This window comes from Lutra lutra, chromosome 12, assembly GCF_902655055.1.
Source record: "Lutra lutra chromosome 12, mLutLut1.2, whole genome shotgun sequence".
Classification (NCBI taxonomy): domain Eukaryota; kingdom Metazoa; phylum Chordata; class Mammalia; order Carnivora; family Mustelidae; genus Lutra; species Lutra lutra.
This window is the reverse complement of record NC_062289.1, coordinates 40677784-40698364: the sequence shown is the minus strand read 5'-3', so window position 1 is coordinate 40698364 and position 20581 is coordinate 40677784. Positions and strand designations below refer to the sequence as shown.

The 20581-nt window shown below is 35.1% G+C and overlaps 1 protein-coding gene across 4 annotated transcripts in view; it reads left to right on the top strand.

Moving 5' to 3' along the window:
- Positions 1–19500, top strand: part of RNF138 (ring finger protein 138) — a 38989-nt gene extending 19489 nt beyond the window's left edge. For 3 of the 4 annotated variants that reach the window (XM_047697527.1, XM_047697524.1, XM_047697525.1), the window contains 4 exons: positions 12153–12209; positions 13237–13348; positions 15064–15171; positions 17171–19500. In XM_047697527.1, the coding sequence (XP_047553483.1) occupies positions 12153–12209; positions 13237–13348; positions 15064–15171; positions 17171–17239 (346 nt within the window). In that variant the 3' untranslated portion in view covers positions 17240–19500. The remainder of the gene's footprint in view (positions 1–12152; positions 12210–13236; positions 13349–15063; positions 15172–17170) is intronic. The other variant, XM_047697526.1, reaches the window with a different exon arrangement.
- The last annotated feature ends 1081 nt before the right edge of the window (positions 19501–20581 follow it).

The following is a 20581-nucleotide window of genomic DNA, read 5'->3' as shown; positions in this document are numbered from 1 at the left end:
TTAAGCTTATGTTATTTAAAAATAATTCTAAGAAAAAAATCTACATTTCTTTAAATAAAAAACAGAGTTGAAGGCTGTTTTCTTTTGCAACTGAAATTACTTGAAAACTAAAGAAAATCCCTTTCAACTAAAATCTTTATTTGCTATCTGAGAAATAGAGTTGTTAAAAATTTTAATTCTCATAATAAGATGTCATGTAAAAGTAAGATGTGGTACTAATAAATTCTTAGTTCTATTTTAGTCCCCTCCCCTTTTTAAACTAGATCTTGGTTTGCTTTATCTTATTGTCTCTGATGTATATGCATTAAACATTTCTTTTTTCTTTTTTTTTTTTTAAAGATTTTATTTATTTATTTGACAGACAGAGATCACAAGTAGGCAGAGAGGCAGGCAGAGAGAGAGGAAGGGAAGCAGGCTCCCTGCTGAGCAGAGAGCCCGATGCGGGACTCGATCCCAGGACCCTGAGATCATGACCTGAGCCGAAGGCAGCGGCTTAACCCACTGAGCCACCCAGGCGCCCGCATTAAACATTTCTATGAAATGTACTTTACACAGAGTAGTGACCAAAATGTACATGTATGATTTTTAAAATAGTGATAAAACAAATACCCAGTTACCCACTATAACCCAGATTAAAAAATAGAACATTCTTTAGGGTCTTAGAATCTCCTTGTGAGCCCATATCCTTTTGAACCACATACTCCCAGAGGTAGCCACTCTCCTCCTTTTTAGGTTATTCATTCCCTTGATTTTCTTTGTAATATTACCATCTGTGCATGTATCCCTAGACGTAAAGTGCTTAGTTTTTAACGTAGTTTTTAAACACTCAATAATAGCAAGTACACACATAGTTGTTGTGTATGGAAAGGCAGTATTGGCAGTAGTGTGGAAAGGCTCCCAGGAGACTGGATTAAGCAGAGTCTCTTAAGATTTTATTTCAGTAGCATTTCATTTCATGTGTTGCTAATTTTCAGTAATTAACTGCTCTTAAGTACTTAGGCTTATGTACTGTAGGCTTCTCTACTCATATGAAACTGTTCTAGTCTTTAGTAATTTTCTGATTGCCCAGTCTGCAAAATTCTTTTAGATTCTCATTTTACTTGACTTAGCATCATTGGATGAAGTGGGTCACTCTTGTTTTGTAATTTAAAAAAAAGTCTCTTCAGGTACCTTCATCCCTGTGCTTTCTTTATTATTGTACTTCTGCTGTATTGCAGTTACTCAGCAATTTGTTATTAACCGAATAGATTATTCTTAAGTGTGAGGTGGTGTTTGTCTTATTTAACATTGTATTTCCAGTTCTTGGCAAAGTTGCCAGTATGTATGATTTGTGTAATCACTGCTTGTTAAAGGACCAGAGTTTCTCCCCAGAAGTCTTGTTGCCTTCTCCTTTACCTCTCAGATCCAATTTGATTACTGATAGCAGTATTCCTCATTTGTGCTTTTCTTCTAACACTATTGTCCTTCCCTAGCTCGAGCCTTCATCATCTCTCACTTGAACTATTATGTAGTCTTTTTATTGGTGGTCCTCCTCTAACCTGTCCTATATGCTGTTGCCAAAGTGGTATTTCACAAGTGCAGTTCTGATCTCTTTCTCCCTGTCCTTATACCTTCCTCCTTGTACCTTGTCCATGACTTACCGTGACTCCATAGCAGTGTTTCTCATTCTGAATTGCATGGGCCAGTAAGGACTCTGTGAACTACCTAAACTGCCAAATATTTTGTGTATGTGTGTTTTTCTGGGGAAAGAATGTTGAGATTCTCAAGAGGTTCCATGATCTAAAATCCAACAACTGTTTTATCAGACAGAATTCTTTATTCTAAAGCCCTTTCTGATCTGGCACTTGCCTTGCATTTTTTAGCCTTTCTCTTTCTTGGCTAACCATCATTATCTTATATGTCTTAGCTATATTGAATTATTTGTACCATTTCCTTGCCATCCTTAAGAAGCAGTATAAGTTAGCAGTTTTAAAAAATGAACCCTTGGAGTCAGACTACCTGGGTCTACTAATTGTATGATCTTGGCAAGAAACTGTATCTCAGTTTTCTCCTCTGTTTTAAAAGGGGGGATGGTAATAATACTATTAGTACCTTATTGGGTTGGGAGCCATTAAATAGGTTAATAAAGGCAACGCATATTGAATCGTACCTTGCTTGGTAAATGGTAGTTTTTATTTTTTTATTTTTTAAAGATTTTATTTATCCATTTGAGAGAGAGAGAGAGAATGAGCATGAGAGCATGAGAGGGGAGAAGGTCAGAGGGAGAAGCAGACTCCCCGTGGAGCTGGGATCCCAATGTGGGATTCAGTCCTGGGACTCCGGGATCATGACTTGAGCTGAAGGCAGTCGCCCAACCAACTGAGCCACTCAGGTGCTCCAAAATGGTAGTTTTTAATTATCACTCTCATCATTCCCTCACCTCCATACTTTTACAAGTAGTAGTCCCTTTTCCCACCACCCTAACCCACACTTTGCCAGTCAGTGGACTTTTTCTTTTCTTTGAAGATTTAGACCAAGTGTTAATCACTCCGTAAAATCTTCCCTGACCTCTAGAATTTCTTCCTTTTGGTACGCCCTTTCTTTATTCTCCAACTAGGTCCTCTAAGACTTTATTATATTTATTTGTTTACTGCCTTTCTTTTTAAAATCTAGAATGGGCTTCTTGGTCTTACTCATTTTTATGTCCTGTGCAAAATTCTAATTGTAATGGAAAAATTGGGTTTGTGTATGAATTATTAGTAAGGAAATTGGTGAAGGAAGGAAAAGAAGGTTGTTTGTTTTTGTTTTTGTTTTTTAATGTAGGAAGTAGGAAGATATGAAGCCAGAGTATAGTCAAGGTCTTGGGAGGAGGGAGATAATATGCTCAAATTAGGTATTTTGAGGAGAATTTAGTAAAGAGACTATTTTCAAAGCATAAGGTGTTGGGTACACTATGTGAGCAGCTGAAAATCACAAGTAGTTATCGATGTACTCTGGGTCTGCTGAAAGCAGGGGAGGGGAGGAAGTAGATACCAGAACGTGGAGAAAGTGAGCTGCATAGAGAGGGCAGCTGGGAGGAATGCAGTCAGCTGAGGCAGTGTTGGTAGGAAGGAGTCTGGGAAATAAATATCCTAACTCTCCTCTTGTTTTACCCTCCCAATTGCCTGCTGGGCTGAACCCAACTGGAAAGCAGAGAGGGGAGCCTATTGATGCAGGTCAGTCTCTCAGTACACAAAGCATGGTGAAAAATGGAGGAGAGAAGATCTGGAGGGACAGAAGATACCCAGCATATAAAGATTTCAGTTAGTAGCCAAATATATTGTAATATCCTATCAACTATGTTTCATAGCCTCCAAGTAGCTAGTACAAAGAAGAAAACATCTATTATGTTATTAATATTAACATTGTCTGTGATATTGTAAACAAAATGTTTCTAATGAAAAACACAGCTATTCCTGATACTAAAAAAAATGATACTGAAATGATTTTGCCCATAGCACCCTTAAAGAAAACTGTGCGATTAAACGTCATCTTTCCTGTGGTAAATACAAAACAAGGTACATAGGGCTGTAATTTAAAGGCCACCTTAAAGGTAGCATATAATAATGCCTTATTGTTGTTAAAACTTTTCTTCCAGGGTCTTTTCTCTGATATTCTGGCTTAATTAATCTAGGTGTGTTGGTAGAATGGAGAGGATCTGTATATTCATGCAGTTCTCCATGAAGATCATTGCTAGCAGCTAAGCTTTTTTAAACAGCTCAGTTTGGAGAATTTAAGGTCTTACTCTTTGTCAAGTTACTGGAGAACAGATACATTTTATATTGCTGATTAAGAACAGAACCATGTAATTAACAGCTAAGCAGGATTTGGTGGCATTTTTATGAAAATTTGTTACAATAATTTAAGACCTCTTTGTGGCAGAGTCAAAGGACTACCTAAGAGTAGAGCAGGTGTTTTCTCAGAATACAGTTTTCAGTATTCCCTCGTAAGTACAAATGGATGATTTAAACTCTGAATTTCATGGCTGTGGAATTTTTTTTTTTTTTAAGATTTTATTTATTTATTTGACAGAGATCACAAGTAGGCAGAGAGGCAGGCGGCAGGTGGGGGGAAGCAGGCTCCCCACTGAGCAGAGAGCCCGATGCTGGCCTCGATCCCAGAACCCTGGGATCATGACCTGAGCCGAAGGCAGAGGCTTAACCCACTGAGCCACCCAGGCGCCCGGCTGTGGAAGTTCTTAAAGTGGTGTCTGCATGTACCTATCTCAGCAGTTTAAAAAAATTTTTTTTTTTCAAAATAAATCTGTCGATCATTTTATTAATTCAACATAGATTTATTGTACTTTTAAACTACTGGGCACACTCTACATGTTCTAGAATACACAAGGAATGAGTAAAACAGACACAGTCCCCTTTTCTATATATATAAACAGTTTAACTTCCAGTTGAATAATCCAAGGTAAACTAGTCCACTAGTTTCAGTCAGATCATTCAGGGTATAACTATTTACTATAAAGTAATAAATGTTAGAGGATGTTTAATAAAATTATTGCATTAGTATGGGGTAGTTTGTCATGATAATTATATAGCAGTCCTAGTTGTTTAAGGCCCTCTCTAGTTGATACTAATAAAATTCTGGTTTTAACATGTAAGAGTGTATGCTGTTTTCTTTAGCCACTAGAAGTGAGGAAGAGGAGGATAGGGAGGAAAGATGCATATAATCATTGATACCAGACACATTTTATCTTCCTTGGAAATTGTTTGGTCTGGTTGTAGGTTTTTCTTACTAATTTTGACTCTTTGAAAATATTAATCAGTAGATATCAGTAGGTGCATATAGTTTTGTCCAAATACAGCTCTTCACAGAGACTGAAAGACTGAAAGTTACAAGCAGTCTTAGGTTGTTCCTAACAGATTTCAAGATGTTGAACACTTTAAGTGGCTAAATAACTTTCTTTTGTTTTGTTTTGTTTTTGTTTTTTCTTGAGAGAGGATGTGTATATGGGACATGGAGGGGGGCAGAGTGAAAGGGAGAGAGAGAAAGAATCTTAAGCAGGCTCCATGTCAAGTGAAGAGCCCAATGCAGGCCTCAATCTCGTGACTCTGAGATCATAACCTGAGCCAAAATCAAGACTCCTACGCTTAACCAACTGAGCCTCCGAGACGCCCTGCTAAATAACTCTTTATTAAGGAATCTGGTATAAGTATTAGATAAAATGACTTTTCCTTATTTATAAACATTCTTTTTTTTTTTTTTAAAGATTTTATTTATTTATTTGACAGAGAGAAATCACAAGTAGGCAGAGAGGCAGGCAGAGAGAGAGGAGGAAGCAGGCTCCTCGCTGAGCAGAAAGCCCGATGCGGGGCTCGAACCCAGGACCTGGGATCATGACCTGAGCTGAAGGCAGCGGCCCAACCCACTGAGCCACCCAGGCGCCCCTATAAACATTCTTTATATATTGTAGATGCCAATCCTTTATTCCATGCATTACAAGTATATATATATTTTTTAATTTTTTTTTTACTCAAAAAAATTTGTATTTTTTTTTTTTTGCCATTTTGTAAAACACATAAACATAGACGTTGGGATTTTTCTTCATATTTTTAAAAGACTAGAAATGAGATACTTCAGTATTTTGAAAATTTTGCTTTAAGGAATATTGCAACTTAATTTAGCATTAAATGGCATAGTCATACATAATTTTAATTCTTTTTCTTCCTTTTTAAAAATGTTTTATTTATTTAAGTAATCTCTATTTACTTGGGGCTCACAAACCCAAGATCAAAATTTGTACACTCTTCCAACTGAGCCAGCCAGCCAGGGGCCCCTTTCCTTTTTTTTTTTTTTTTTTTTTTTTTTTTTTAAATTTTGGAAAGGATGCTTAACATGAGCTAGCTAGCTATCCTCTTAACAGATTTATAAGTATATAATATAGTGTTCTTATCTATTGTCACAGTGTTGTACAACAAATCTCTAGAACCTATCTTGCATAATTAATGTTTTATACATACTGATTAGTAACTCCCCATTTCATTGTCTCTTAGTCTTTGGCAACCACAATTCTGTTCTTTGCTTCTATGAGTTTGACTAGTTTGCATAGTTCATATAAGTGAAATCATGGAATATTTGTGCTGTGACTGGCTTATTTAACTTAGAACATTCTCAAGGTTCATTCATGTTGTCATTTTCAGGATTCATTCATTTACAGGATTTCCTTTTAAGGTTGAATAATCAGTTGTATGTATATACCACATTTTCTTCATTTTCTTTATCTATTCGTATCTTGTGTCTTTATACATTTACAAGATTGTTTCTGCCTCTTGGCTTTTATGAATAGCCCCACAGTGAACATGGGAATGCTTATATTTCTTCATGAACTTGATTTCAGTTGTTTGGGTAAATACCCACAAGAATCCTGAATCATATGGTAGTTTTGTTTGTTTTTTGAGGGGGAACCTTCCTACTCTTTTCCAAAGTGTTTGTAACATTTTTCGTTCCCACCTACAGTGTACATAGGTTCCAGTTTTTTCCCACACCCTCACTAATACTTGTCTTATATGCTTTTTTGATAATAGCTGTCATAACAGGTATGAGATGACAGCTCATTGTGGTTTTGATTTGCATTTCCCTGTTCATTAGTGACCTTGAGCATCTTTCTGTATACCTGTTGGCCATTTCTATCTCATCTTTGGAGAATTATTCAAGTCTTTAGCCCAATTTGTAATTGGGTTGGTAGTTTCTTTGCTGTTAAGTTGTAGGAGTTCCTTATATATTTTATCAGATTAACCCTTTATCAGATGCATGGTTTATAAATATATTCTCTCATTCCATAGGTCATCTTTTCACTCTTTTGGTTGTTTCCTTTGCTGTGATGAAGCTTTTTAAGTTAGGTAGTCCTACTTGTCTATTTTTGCTTTTATTTCCTGATTGCAAATGTCTTTGCTCAGTTTTTGGCTAGTCTTGTTATAGTATCTTTTGACAAAAATGTGATATTTTTATTTGTATATACATATATATAATTTTTAAATGATTTTTGTATTTTGTGTCATGCTTGAGAAATTTTTTTCCTATGTCAAGGTTGTAAGATATTTTCTTCTTTGAACATTTTAAAGATCTGCTTTTCACATTTATTTTGAATGTATAATGTGAGGTAGGAAAAATTTCCCAATGTGATTAGCCATTTGTCCCAGTACCATTCATTGGGTCAATTTTTTCTCACGGATTTACAGTGCCATTTCAGTCCTGCACATCTCGTGTTCTGTTCTGTCCTGTTCATTTGCTTATTTCTCTGATATCAGGCTATCTTAATTACTATTGATTCAACAAGAAGTTTTAATATCAGGTAAGGAAAATTTCCTTCCTTGGTTTACTTATAAAATTGTTTCTACTGTTCTTGTCCCCTTGATATTCCATATAAATTTTAGGATCAGACTTTTGAGTCTCCTGAAAATCTCTGTAGAGATTTTGATCAGAAGCATTATAGAGGTTGAATTCATTGAAATCCTAGATTTGTAGGGAACTGACATTCCTGATTTTCCCTGCTAGAAATATAGCTTGTCTTCCCCAGTTTTTTTAATGTGATTTTTTAAAAAAGATTTTTGTTTATTTATTTGACAGAGATAGCAAGAGAAAGAACACAAGCATGGGGGAGCTCGAGAAGGAGAAGCAAGCTCCCCACTGAGCAGGCAGCCCCATGAGGGGCTCGATCCACAGACACTGGGATCATGACCTGAGCTGAAGGCAGATGCTTAGTGACTGAGCCACCCAGGCGCCCCTCCCCCCCCCCTTTTTTTTTTACAGATTTTATTTTTTTATTTGACACAGAAAGAGAGATCACAAGTAGGCAGAGAGGAGGCAGAGAGAGAGAGCCCGACTGGGTGGGGGGTGGATCCCAGGAACCTGAGACCATGACCTGGGCTGAAGGCAGAGACTTTAACCCACTGAGCCACCCAGGCGCCCCTCTCCCCTTTTTTTTAAAAAGGTTTTTTTTTTATTCATTTGAGAAAGACAGGGCAGGAGTGGGAGGGGCGGAGGTGGCACAGAGGGAGAGGGAGAAGCAGGGAGCCCGCCATGGAGCTCCATCCCAGGACCCTGAGATCATGACCTGAGCTGAAGGCAGACCCTTAACTGACTGAGCCGCCCAGGTGCCCCATCTCTTTTTTTAAAAGAGCATTTTTTTAAAAATGTGCTGAAAGAATTCCATTTAGAGCATGTGTAAATATGTTTTGTTGTGTCTTTTCCTAGTAAAACTTCTGTTGTATACAGATGGATCTTTTTTCCTGTTTTGTAATCTAAATGATTATTACTAGCGAGTAGGAATAGTCCAGATTTTTACATTAAGGTTGTATTAGCAACTGTTGACTTATTAGTTTTCATAGTTCCAAATAATTTACCTGTAGATTCTCTTGGACTTACTATGTGGAAAATTTTGTTTTTTTTTTTTAATGTAATTTTATGTCTTAGTGCTTCATGTCATAATTTATTGCATTAACTAAGATCTCTATCCAATAGTAAATAGCAGGCACCTTTTTCTTGTTCTTGATTTTAAGTGGGAATGCATCTAAAATTTTATTATTAAGTATTATGTTTACTGTAGTTTTTTAACATAGGTATTTTTTTATCTGTGTCATAATGATATCACTCTGAATTTAAGATTTCCCCATTAAATGGTTCTGTTCAAAATGGAATCTTTTGGGGCGCCTGGGTGGCTCAGTGGGTTGAAACCTCTACCTTCCGCTCAGGTCATGATCTCAGGGTCCTGGGATCGAGCCCTGCATCGGGCTCTCTGCTCAGCGGGGAGCCTGCTTCCTCCTCTCTCTCTCTCTCTCTGCCTGCCTCTCTGCCTACTTGTGATCTCTGTCTGTCAAATAAATAAATAAAATCTTTAAAAAAAAAAGGAATCTTTTATGGAATTAAAACTTATATACATTTGACACCATTCCCAGGTATTCTGGTACTTAAGGTGTAGGCATTTGTATTTTTTTTTTTTTAAGATTTTATTTATTTATTTGACAGAGATCACAAGTAGACAGAGAGGCAGGCAGAGAGGGAAGCAGGCTCCCTGCTGAGCAGAGAGCCCAATGCGGGCCTCGATCCCAGGACCCTGAGATCATGATCTGAGCCGAAGGCAGCGGCTTAACCCACTGAGCCACCCAGGCGCCCGGCATTTGTATTTTTAAAAGCATTGTGAATGATCAGGATTTTTTTTGTTTTTGTTTCCATTATGGAGGTTGCATCTTATTGAATAGTTATTCTGCATCAGATGAAATGATCTTTTAAAAATTTTAATTGATAATATGGTGCCAGTAATAGATTTTCTGTTGTTGAACCCATTCATGCATTTCTGGAGTAAATGAATAGGCTACCAGTAGTAGCCCAGACATGGTACAGGATGATTAGGAAGGGCTAGAGTGATGATAATGACAGTTATAATGGAAAATAGAGAACTGTAATGGGAGAGGGAAGGGAGAAAGCATTTGAAAAGGGTGTTAAATTTGATATTAAAATGTTTTAAATCACTTTTGTGGTTGTATACTCCCATCAGTGAAAAAAATAAAGAATGCATTCCTAGTACATGTATGTTTATTTTAAAACTATGCATGGTGGGGCACCTGGGTGGCTCAGCTGGTTAAGTGTCTGACTCTTGGTTTTGGCTTAGGTCATAGTCTCCAGGTTGTGAGATCCAGCTCTGCATCAGGTTCCTAGCTCAGCAGGAAACTGCTTCTTTCCCCTTGCCTCCCCTGTGCTCTCACTCACCCTCTCTCTTTCTTTCTAAAATAAATACACAAATCTTAAAGTTAAAATAAAATAATAAAAAACATGCGTGTATTTTACTTTTCTAATACTTTATGTACATTTAAAGCAGGCAAAATTTAAGTGAGCTAAAGATGAAATCGTTACTTTAAAAATAAGTTTTGCTTAATGGTATGAGATATTTTATTAATGTTTTATTCTTGTACTAACACTAGTATTGACTGTACTTTCTAGAAATTTTTTTTAAAGATTTACTTAGAGCACACACTTAGAGCACACTCACACGTGCATGAGTTGGGGGGTAGACGGAGAGGGGAAAGGAGAGAATCTCAAGCAGACTCCCTGCTGAGCGTGGAGCCTGTCACAGGGCTCAGTCTCACTACCCCAAGGTCATGACCTGAGCCGAAATCAAGAGTTGGATGCTTAACTGACTAAGCCACCCAGGTGCCCCCTAAAATTTTTTAAATCTTAGTTTAACACTATGACATAATCAAAGATTTGAAACTAAGTTCTTTTTACAGTGATACAGATTTTGCTGACTGTCATGGCTGAAAAAGATATTTACCATACAAAAGCTTATAGATCCAAATAGAAGAAGTATGTTACAGGTTGAGCTTACTAAAATTTTCAGTTCCATTCATTAAATGTCAAAAGAGCTTTGTTGAAATTTTCATCTTCCCTAATGATGTTACAGTTGTTCTTATAAACCAACCAGAAGTCGTTACAGTGTTTTTAAAGGACACATTTAAAACCCAGTGATTATATTTATTTGGAAGATTTTATTTGTTTTTTATTTTTTATTTTTTTAAGTAAGCTCAGTGCCCAGTTTGGGTCTTGAACTCAGAACCCTGAGATTAAGAGTCAGATGCTGTACCGACTGAGCGAGTCAGGCACCCCTATTTGAAAGATTTTTTTTAAAAGATTTAAAAAAACAATTAGAAAAATCTGTTACCAAGTTTAAAAATACAGATATGAGATTTTTAAAAAATAGGTGACACATACTGTTTTCAGTGACAAATTCAGAACATTTCTTTAATAAATGCAGTCTCCATAATTTGAGTTTATTTTAAAAAGGTGTTTAGTCTTCACATTGTTAAAATGCCACTTTTAGCTGAAGAGACAGATTAGTATCTGCTGGAAAGGTACAGAAAATAATGGTTTACTAGTTTCCTCTTTGGGTGTGAAAACTGGGAAGCTCGCTTGCTGGCTCAGCATTGGATAGATGTGTGTGGAGAGAGAACATGGTTATTTTCATAGAAGGGACGGTCTTTGGGAGGGTGTATACACTAAATAAACCTTGTTGTATGTAACTTTATTATGAAAAACAAATCAAAAAAGGAAAATTCAAAAAGAAAACATTTGTTAGGCAGCTAGCATAGTAACGGTTTTGTTTTTTATAAAAAAAGTAAATAAGCATTTTTCTATGTTTAACAACTCTTTTAATTCTGGTATTGAGATATAAAAGCAGACTTCTGCATGGTACAGTTCTTTGCCCACTACCTGTCTCATTTTGTTAATGTTTCTGCTATTAAAAGGCTTTGTTTCTATAAAATTGACAACTCTGATGATATTCTGTAATGCATAAGTGACAGTCCCCATTTGGAACATACCCACTCTTCCCTCTGGATTTCTCTAATACTGCATATGACATATGGCTCCAGGACAGGGTCCTTCTGAAGATGTCAAATTGTTCTGTATATTCAATGTTGGAAAGTCTAGTTCCTTTTTTGGAAAATATGAACATAATGAACATTTAAATCTTAAAACTACTCTGTTTTGGAGGCTGCATCTTTAAACCACATTCGTTACAAGTCAGAAAGTTCACAGATTCTTGCTTCTACCTCAGCTTTCAAAAACTAGGTAGTCTAGGTAGAAGAGTCTCTTTGAAGGTCTGAAGAACCTGGGGAAATACTATCATGCTAGGGATTTAAGATAATTCTGCAAAATTCTATATTCTCTATATATTTGTACTTGCATAACCTAATTTGAAAAGGATGTAAATAAAGATTTAATAAGCAGTTTTCTTACCAGAATTTATTTAAAAAGTAATGCTATAATTATTTCATAGTTCAGAACTATTTGAAGTTCAGGCTTTTTTTTTCTTTCTTTCTTTTTTTTTTTTTAAAGAGAGAGGGCGTGCATGTGCAAGTGGGGGAGGGAATAGGGGGAGAGAGAGAATCTCAAGCAAGGTCCGTGCCCAGCACAGAACCTACATGGGGCGCAATCTCATAACGCTGAGATCATGACCTGAGCCAAAATCAAGAGTTAGATGCTTAACTGGCTGAGCCACCCAGGCATCCTGAAGTTCAGGCTTTTAAAAAAATTCAGACTAGTCATTTCATTAGTAATTCAAGTTAATGAATCTGTAATGTGCTTTTTTACTTGAGGTATTAACTTTTCCCCCCTCTATTCTTCTTAAGTAATAGGAGTGAAACATCTACATCTGATAACACAGAAACTTATCAAGAGAATACAAGGTAAGCTTTTGAAAATTTTACTACTTTAGTATATAATTTCTGTCACTTTATAATAGATTTTTTAATTAAAGATTTTTTTTAAAGATTTTTTTTTTTATTTATTTACTTGACAGAGATCACAAGTAGACAGAGAGGCAGGCAGAGCGAGAGGAGGAAGCAGGATCCCTGCTGAGCAGAGAGACCGATGTGGGGCTCAATCCCAGGACCCTGAGATCATGACCTGAGCCAAAGGCAGAGGCTTTAACCCACTGAGCCACCCAGGCGCCCCTAGAATTTTTTTATAAAATGAAATCATCAGACATAATGCTAGACTAGCAATTAAATAAATGCTACAGATGCTTTTACAGATCACATTAAATTAGAATAGTGTAGATCTCCTCTTTTACTGTGGTCCGGTTTCTTCCATGCATTATTTAGGTAGAGATGTCAGTATTAAACTGTCCCTTGCTGAAATTCTGAGGTATTAAACTTCAGTGATGCATGGTCCTCAAAAAATCCTTCAAAATGTTTTGAAATGTTGATCGTTCTGATAATTGACACTATTGTTTTTCACTTTTCCTATGAATTTTGGATGTTAGATTCCTAGAGACTGGGATAGACTAAGGATCTGACCTTGATGGGAATCTTTTTAATAAAAAGTTTTGAGGTCCTAGATATGGGACACCACAGGGCTTTACAACTTTCAGGAGAGTTACAGAGACACCTGTTGGCCTTACACACATGACTAAATTTAAAGTTGTTTGGATGTAACTGCTTAACATATGGGGCAGCTAGGTTTGTTTTTGTTTAGGACAAAGGCACCAAAAAAAATGTACTGAAACATTTTAAGGGTACTGTAAACTGAGATTGTTTGGGAACATCCGTTGTAGATCATTTACGGAAAATAGTTTTTGCAAAATGAGGAAATCTTTGAATAATAAGTATACTTTTAAAAAAAGAAACTTAAAATAATTGGTCAAAGAATAGGAAAGCATCATTTTTGTTACGATTTCACCTTAAGTACATTTCATTTAAAATTATTTTATAGTTCTTCTGGGCATCCTACCTTTAAGTGTCCCTTGTGTCAAGAATCAAATTTTACCAGACAGCGTTTACTGGATCATTGTAACAGTAATCACCTATTTCAGATAGTTCCTGTGGTAAGTACCTATGTTAAAGACAGTCTTCTGTTTAAATATGCTCTTCCATTTATTTTACTTCATGTGTATAAGGGAAAGTAGTTGATTTAAACTTGGATGGGGCATTATCAATAAGGTAGACTTTTGTCAACAAAAAATTGATGACCAGAAGCAAAATAAGATATTTATAATTCCACTAACTCACTTATAGAAAGGGAGATGGTTATTACAAGGGTGATGTAAGAGAATAGGCTGGAGGAGAGTGAAATCATGAAAGGTGAACTGGGGATTTTCATTTGAGGAATGGCAGAACCAACCTCTACTGGGACCTCTCAATTTCTTAATCTGTAGGATTCAGGCAACTGGATCTGGCCTGGTGGACCTGTTGCAGGTGAAAGCTTTTATAAATAAGAATGAAGTCAGTAGGTGTTTTTAATTGTATCCTTGCAGAATCTAGTATATGAATGCATAAAGCACAGAAGGAAAAGAAACATTCTTTCTTTTTGATGCATACATATCTTTTTGATGCCATTTTGAGGCTGTGTAAGCAAGGGGGAGACCTTTTTGATAAATGAGGGAGACAGTGGACTGCAGGATTCCAGCATTGTGTTAATGGTCCTACAAGTACTCTTTTGGAACATGAGTTACACAGGTAAGTGATTTCAGCTGTGGATGGTACAGGAGAAACTGAGCTGGAAGAGATACTTCCTTTTCAGCTGTACATTTTGATATGTATTTTCTTCAGAAATAAGAGTAGAAAGAACATTTCATAAATAAAATAAGGATTATAGGTATTTCTAAGCAGATTTAGTTGGTTGTGCTAGAAAAGTTGTGAAAGATATGCCTCAGTAACTACTGAGACTACATTTAAACTCTTACATAGCACTAAGGGAGATACACCACCTTCTCTGTTCATTAGGGGATGGTCAGTTAATAAACAAATACAATTGCCAAAGATCTCTCCAGGAAAAAATCTCACATTTAAGATATTTGATTTGTTTTATATTGCATTGGCCAATTTTTGTTCTGCATTATTTTCAAAACAGCACAAACTTTGGTTAGAGTCCAATTACCAAAAGTTTCTTCTTAACTTGATTTGAATGTATCATCCATTCACTTTTTAGCATGTCCTTCATTTAAAACCTTAAGGATATGATTTGAAGTTTACTTCACTTTCATTTTACTTATAAATAAAATTAAGCTAATAGTGATTATAGTTATTTGTGGTTCAAATGAGATTACATACTGACTAATGATAGCAACTGTGGCATTATTAAAGGCTGGCTGTGATGTTTCTGTTCAAACAAAGCTCTGTGGTCAGAGATATAAATAATAGAATGTATATCTCTTTTTTATTGTGTTAGATTACTATACTTTATCTGAGGTACTTTGGTCAGGAAATGATCTCTTGAAATTTGGACCTTAGAAGTGATTTTTTTTTTTTAAAGATTTTATTTATTTATTTGACAGAGATCGCAGGTAGGCAGACAGGCAGAGAGAGAGGGGGAAGCAGGCTCCCCACTGAGCAGAGAACCTGATTCAGGGCTTGATCCCAGGACCCTGAGATCATGACCTGATCTGAAGGCAGAAGCTTAACCCACTGAACCACCTAGGCACCCCAGAAATGATTTTTATATAGACATTTTCAGTAACATAAGTTTGTGTTGTTTTAATACTTCCAATAATTAGTATGTTTGGATATTTTCATTATATTTAAAACATTCTGTTTCTCTTAGACATGTCCTATTTGTGTGTCTCTTCCTTGGGGAGATCCTAGCCAGATTACTAGAAATTTCGTTAGTCATCTAAATCAAAGACATCAGTTTGATTATGGAGAATTTGTGGTAAGTGAAATTCTTTAAGCTTAAGAAAATACCCTGTAAATAAATATTCAAGTTTAATTAAACTTTTTTTTTTCAGTCTAGACTTGAGTTTTGAGACAAGCTATTGCTTTTATTATTTATTTATTATTATTATTTTAAAAGATTTTATTACAGAGAGTGATATTGAGAGAGGGAACACAAGCATAGGGGAGCTAGAGGGGGAGAAGCAGGCTCCCTGTTGAGCAGGGAACCCCATATGGGGGCTCGATCCCAAGATGCTGGGATCATGACCTGAGCCAAAGGCAGATGCCTAATGACTGAACCATGCAGGCACCCCAGGGTTGTTTATATAATAATATTGGTGAACTTTGGTTCTATATTTGTGGAAGTGGTACAAGTTAAATTTACTGTTTACCTCCTGTACTAGGGAGATAATTAATGTAAGACAAGTAAACCCCCAGATTGAACAAAATGACTATTTATGTGAAAACTGTCTAGATTTAAGGGATAATTATACCTGCTTAGAGAAGTAAAACTGGTGCAACAGATGGAGGAGAATGTTGTTCTCATGTAGTATAAGTTGCTTATTATAATAGATTTCTTATATCTACATATGAGACACATTATTTTTTTTAAAGATTTTATTTGAGAGATTGAGTGAATGAGAGAGCAGGAGAGATCACAAGGTGGGGGAGGGACAGGAGGAGAGGGAGGAGCAGACTCCCCGCTGAACAGGGAGCCTTACGGGGGCTCTATCCCAGGACTCTGGGACCATGGGATCTTTACCAGAGTCGAATGCAGACACCCAACCAACTGAGCCAGCCAGGTGTCCACATCCTTGTTAAAAAAGAGGGAGCGTAGTTATTAAATAAAGCCAGATTGAGTAGATTCTGGTTTTAGACGATCACTTTAACAGGCATGAGAGAAGATATAAAAAAGATCCCTAAAACAAAAATGGGGTTACTTTCTACCTCCCAAATGTGTCATTATAATTTTTTAAAGAAATTAGATGACTTTTGTTTTATTGTGAAATTACATTTTATTCAACTACAGTGAATTAAAACCATATCTAATTCAATATTAATCCTGATAAAGAATGGCTGATACTTATTTTCCAGTTGACGTAAGCACAGGCATGTGCAATTCTGACAATGACATGAACAGAATTTATTTTTTTCTCTGTTCTCCAGTGCTGAAATTATATCATTATTGATAAGTTTTTTTTTTATTTTGTGGAATTTGCATTTTTAGTTATATTGTTTTAAAATAACACCTCAAATGTGTAAAATTCATGTGTACTTTTATGATTTTAGCATTTTTATGAAATACAGATTCTTAAATTCTCATTTTAAGAAAGTTTACTGTGGACAATCTGATTTGCAAAAATGAAAATATATTTTATAAACCGCTTTTGATCTATTGTGATATTGTAATCTATTTTGATCTATTGTCCAGTTTTATTTTGCCACAGAAGAGTATGTAATTTTAATTATTCGAGATTGTCAAGTGGAAGCCCATTTTAAAGCAAACCCATAGAACATAACTGATAGCAGCAAGTAGAATTAAGTGAGGGAGGGTGGTGTAACTAAGATTGAGGAAGCTATAGTTTTTAGCTTCATGTTAGGATTAAGAAGCTGCTATTTAGTTCTCTTAATTCAATAAATGCTTATTTTCTTTAAAATTAAATTTTTTAGATAATTTGACATTGTTTTCTAGAGATGACACATTTATTATCACTTAAAATTTTGGGTTACCTTTAACTGTACTTTTAATTAACTACCTCATCTTAAAGCACTATAACTTTCAAATTTCATTTTCTGCTGATCCTAATTTGTTTATCAATTATATTTAAATAATTACAACTGAACTTAATTACTAAAGTTCAGACATTTAAATCTTATGTTTTAAAGGATAGCATATATTGTAACATAAACCATTTTAAGTGTGTTAATATATTGGGCAAAGTATTGAGTAGTGGAGTATGTCTTTCCTATTGATATGTTAATGTCATTGTTTTTAGAATCTTCAGCTAGATGAGGAAACCCAGTATCAAACTGCTGTTGAAGAATCTTTTCAAGTAAACATCTGAAGGCTATAGACATCTCTGCATCTTTGTACCTGCAAGTGCCATCTTTAAGGGGAAAACTACATGAAGTCACCGTTTCAGTAACTTGACGTGTATATTAATAAAAGTAATTCAGTCTATTGATTTAGTTTTTTAATTAAAAAATAAAGGTGGGCTATCTGAAAACTTCATCTTTTTGATAAGTTAAAAATGAAAGTTAGGACATTATCTTTAAAAATATTGAAATGGACAAAAGGGATTCCATGTTGTACTTCTCTTTTTTTATATTACACAGTCTTAAATTTTTCCTTATGTTGCTTTTGGAATTTGGTGCAGTTCCTCCCATGGATGTTCTTGTACACAGGTAACACACAGTAGCACACTCTGAAAGATGTGATTGATAGAAAACTACTAAATCTGAGCCAGTTACCAGAGTTGCAGAATGGAGACTTGAAGTGCTAAGTGAAACAATCCAAAGGAAACTTTTTTAATACAGATTCTAGCTGAAGAATCCAACTATAAGAAAATTGTATTTATATAATGTTTCGTATTTTTGAAGACTAGTGAGATTTCTTTAATAATTATAACTCTTTAAAAAGTGAAAGTTCATTGTAAAGGTATTTCCTCTTTGCCTTAGAAGGAAATACTAAGAGAAAAATTTATTTCTTAGGTGGGAGGTTGGTAATTTCAAATCTTGTTTGTTTGGCCGACTAATTTGTAAGCCTAAAGTATATTAAGCAAAATTATAGCTCTTTGTCCTCAAAATTTTCTAGCCGGTATTTCTCTTTAGCTAAGATGAAACTTTGACTAGAAACTCCCAGTTGGTGATATCATATTCTACAGGTATGTTTAAATGAGAGGTTTGGTTTCATTTCAGTTTAGAAACTCATTCAAAGCTAAAGATGTGTATGTATATATACATACACTTTTTTATGTATTTACACACACATATGCATGCAATTTGTCAGGTTATATACAGAATTTCTATTAAGATTTTAAAAAATGGACAAGCAATATGGGATTGAATATCTGATTTGATTAAAATTTTTTATATCACCAAATTTTTAAAAAGTAACGGCCAAATGCTAAGTGGTTTAGTTGGCTACTGTTACACCTTAAAGTTGAATTTACACACATAATTACCTTGTTTATATGGTGCTCATTTGTTATTCTCAAAGATAATGCATGACTATGAAGTAATGAGATTGATGCTACCAGCCACTGTGTTTCACTACTTCTTAGTCAACACTGGGTTTGTTCTTAGTATTTATTAATAAGAATCATAAAATAACTTGTACTAGAAGGCCTAAATCACAGAATGAAAGAGGAAGTGTGTATTAGCTGACATTCCATACTAATATGCATTGTTTATGCTTTCTTTAAAATAACTAAAAGAACATAAAATCTCAGAAATAGTTTGCTGCTAATATATACATATATTGTATGAAAGGGTATATTTTGGTTTTGTTAAAACCCTTGTTGACTTTTCTACAGTGAACATTTTTTTTAACTTGATTTAATAAAAATGTTAATTTTGAAAGTGGAGTTTTGTAAAAACCTTTTTCAGTCAAACAATGACTATGGTAGTAATAACAATCACCAAAAAAGCCATACATCTTGATGAGCATATGCCTTTGTTCTGTCATTCGAAAGAGTGATGTTTACTATGTGCTTGAACATTTTCTCTGCAGTTACATGAGTGTAATTGTAAGGATAGCTGTTTAATGAACTCTTTTTAAAAAGATTTTTGACCATAGGTTTTTCCAGTTTAAAGCAATAACTTTATTACTTTCTTTCAAAGTTAATACTTCTAGTATATCAAGTTTTAAACCATTCTGAGATTTGAGAACTTCTTTAAAGGAAAATTGTAGTAGAGATCATCTTGATGAAATTGTGCTTGGAAGTTTGTGGATTAGTTAAATATCAATAACAGTCTTGTGTGTCTTTCCTATAAACTTTTCTTAAGGAAAATATTGCCTATTTGCTATTACCTGGGAACTCCTCAGTATGGAAATGTTTGTTTAATCTCACCTTTTGTCAGTGGGTTAGGAATGGGGACAAGCTTTACAGATTTGCAGTTTAAATTAATGAGAAAGTCCTTATTTTTAATATGCTTATAGCTGAGTCAAAATAAAGGAGGGAAACTATTGATTGCTGATACCCAAATTTCACAATACCACTTCTAGGAAAGCGATTTCCCCCAGCAAGTTACAGTTTATGTTGTTAAACAGAGTCTTATTTGAGATGTATTGCTTTATTTTTCAATTAAAAGTGGTTTTCTCCTACTTGTGTGTCTAATTAAAATTTTGTCTAGAGGCAAACATGATAGCATTTAATTCTCATAACTCACCCTGGAAGACATGTAGGAGATAACTCATTATTTTGCTCTTGAAAAAGTGGATAGGAGAAAGCTACCACATGCTGATGCTATATGTTGCATTTAACTTTATAAACCTATTCTATCTTTATTTCAAATGTTAATCAATTTGTAAGGCTATTTGTCAAGTGTTTATGCTGCAAGATTTTCAAATCCTGTTAGCAACCAGGCAGAAAGCTAGTTAACTGGTTAATAAACACTTTTAGATGGAGAAGTTACCCTTAAGTAAGATATTAGGGTTGTAAGAACATCTTGCCAAATACAATGTCATATACCTTTTGGGTTGCTTAAGAAGTATTAACTATAATCTTCATTGAATCATAACTTTTATGGAAATCTGTTATGGCTGCTGCTCAAAAGAATAAACCTTTTGAGGAGCTGATGACATTTTAGCCTTTGTGACCCAGAAAACATGTAAATACATGTAGTATAAAACTGATGATAGAAACATGAATAAAGTACTCATTCCATGATACCACTTAGTGTCAATATAATTTTCTGATTATGCAGTACAATTTTGAAAAAAGCGTGGAATGGGAAGGAGTTAATGTTAAGAAATTAATTCAGGAGCCTCCAAAAATGCGTATTACCACCTGCATTCCCCCTCTAATCTGACAGCAGTTGTCCAATGCTGGGGCTGAGAGAGGTGACCGTTGCCACACTCCCACCCTTGAAATGAGAAAGATAAATGTGTGTATTCCATTATGTACTTACCTGGCAAACTTGCATTCACTATACCGTACAGTTTCCTATGTTAATAGGAATTCTTGAGAGTATAATGGTCAAGGACATATGATTACAGAATTCAAAATGAGCAGGGCCTGGGAGTGGATATGGATTAGACCCAATCAGTTGAATTATAGCTGTTCTATGGAGAAGGAGAAGAAACAAAGGAAAGGCGAGTGAAAGAAATTACCTGTCAGTGTGGCAAAATAATGCATGATAATGTGCACAAAGTAAACAGTAGCCTTAGTAATCAGAACTAGAAA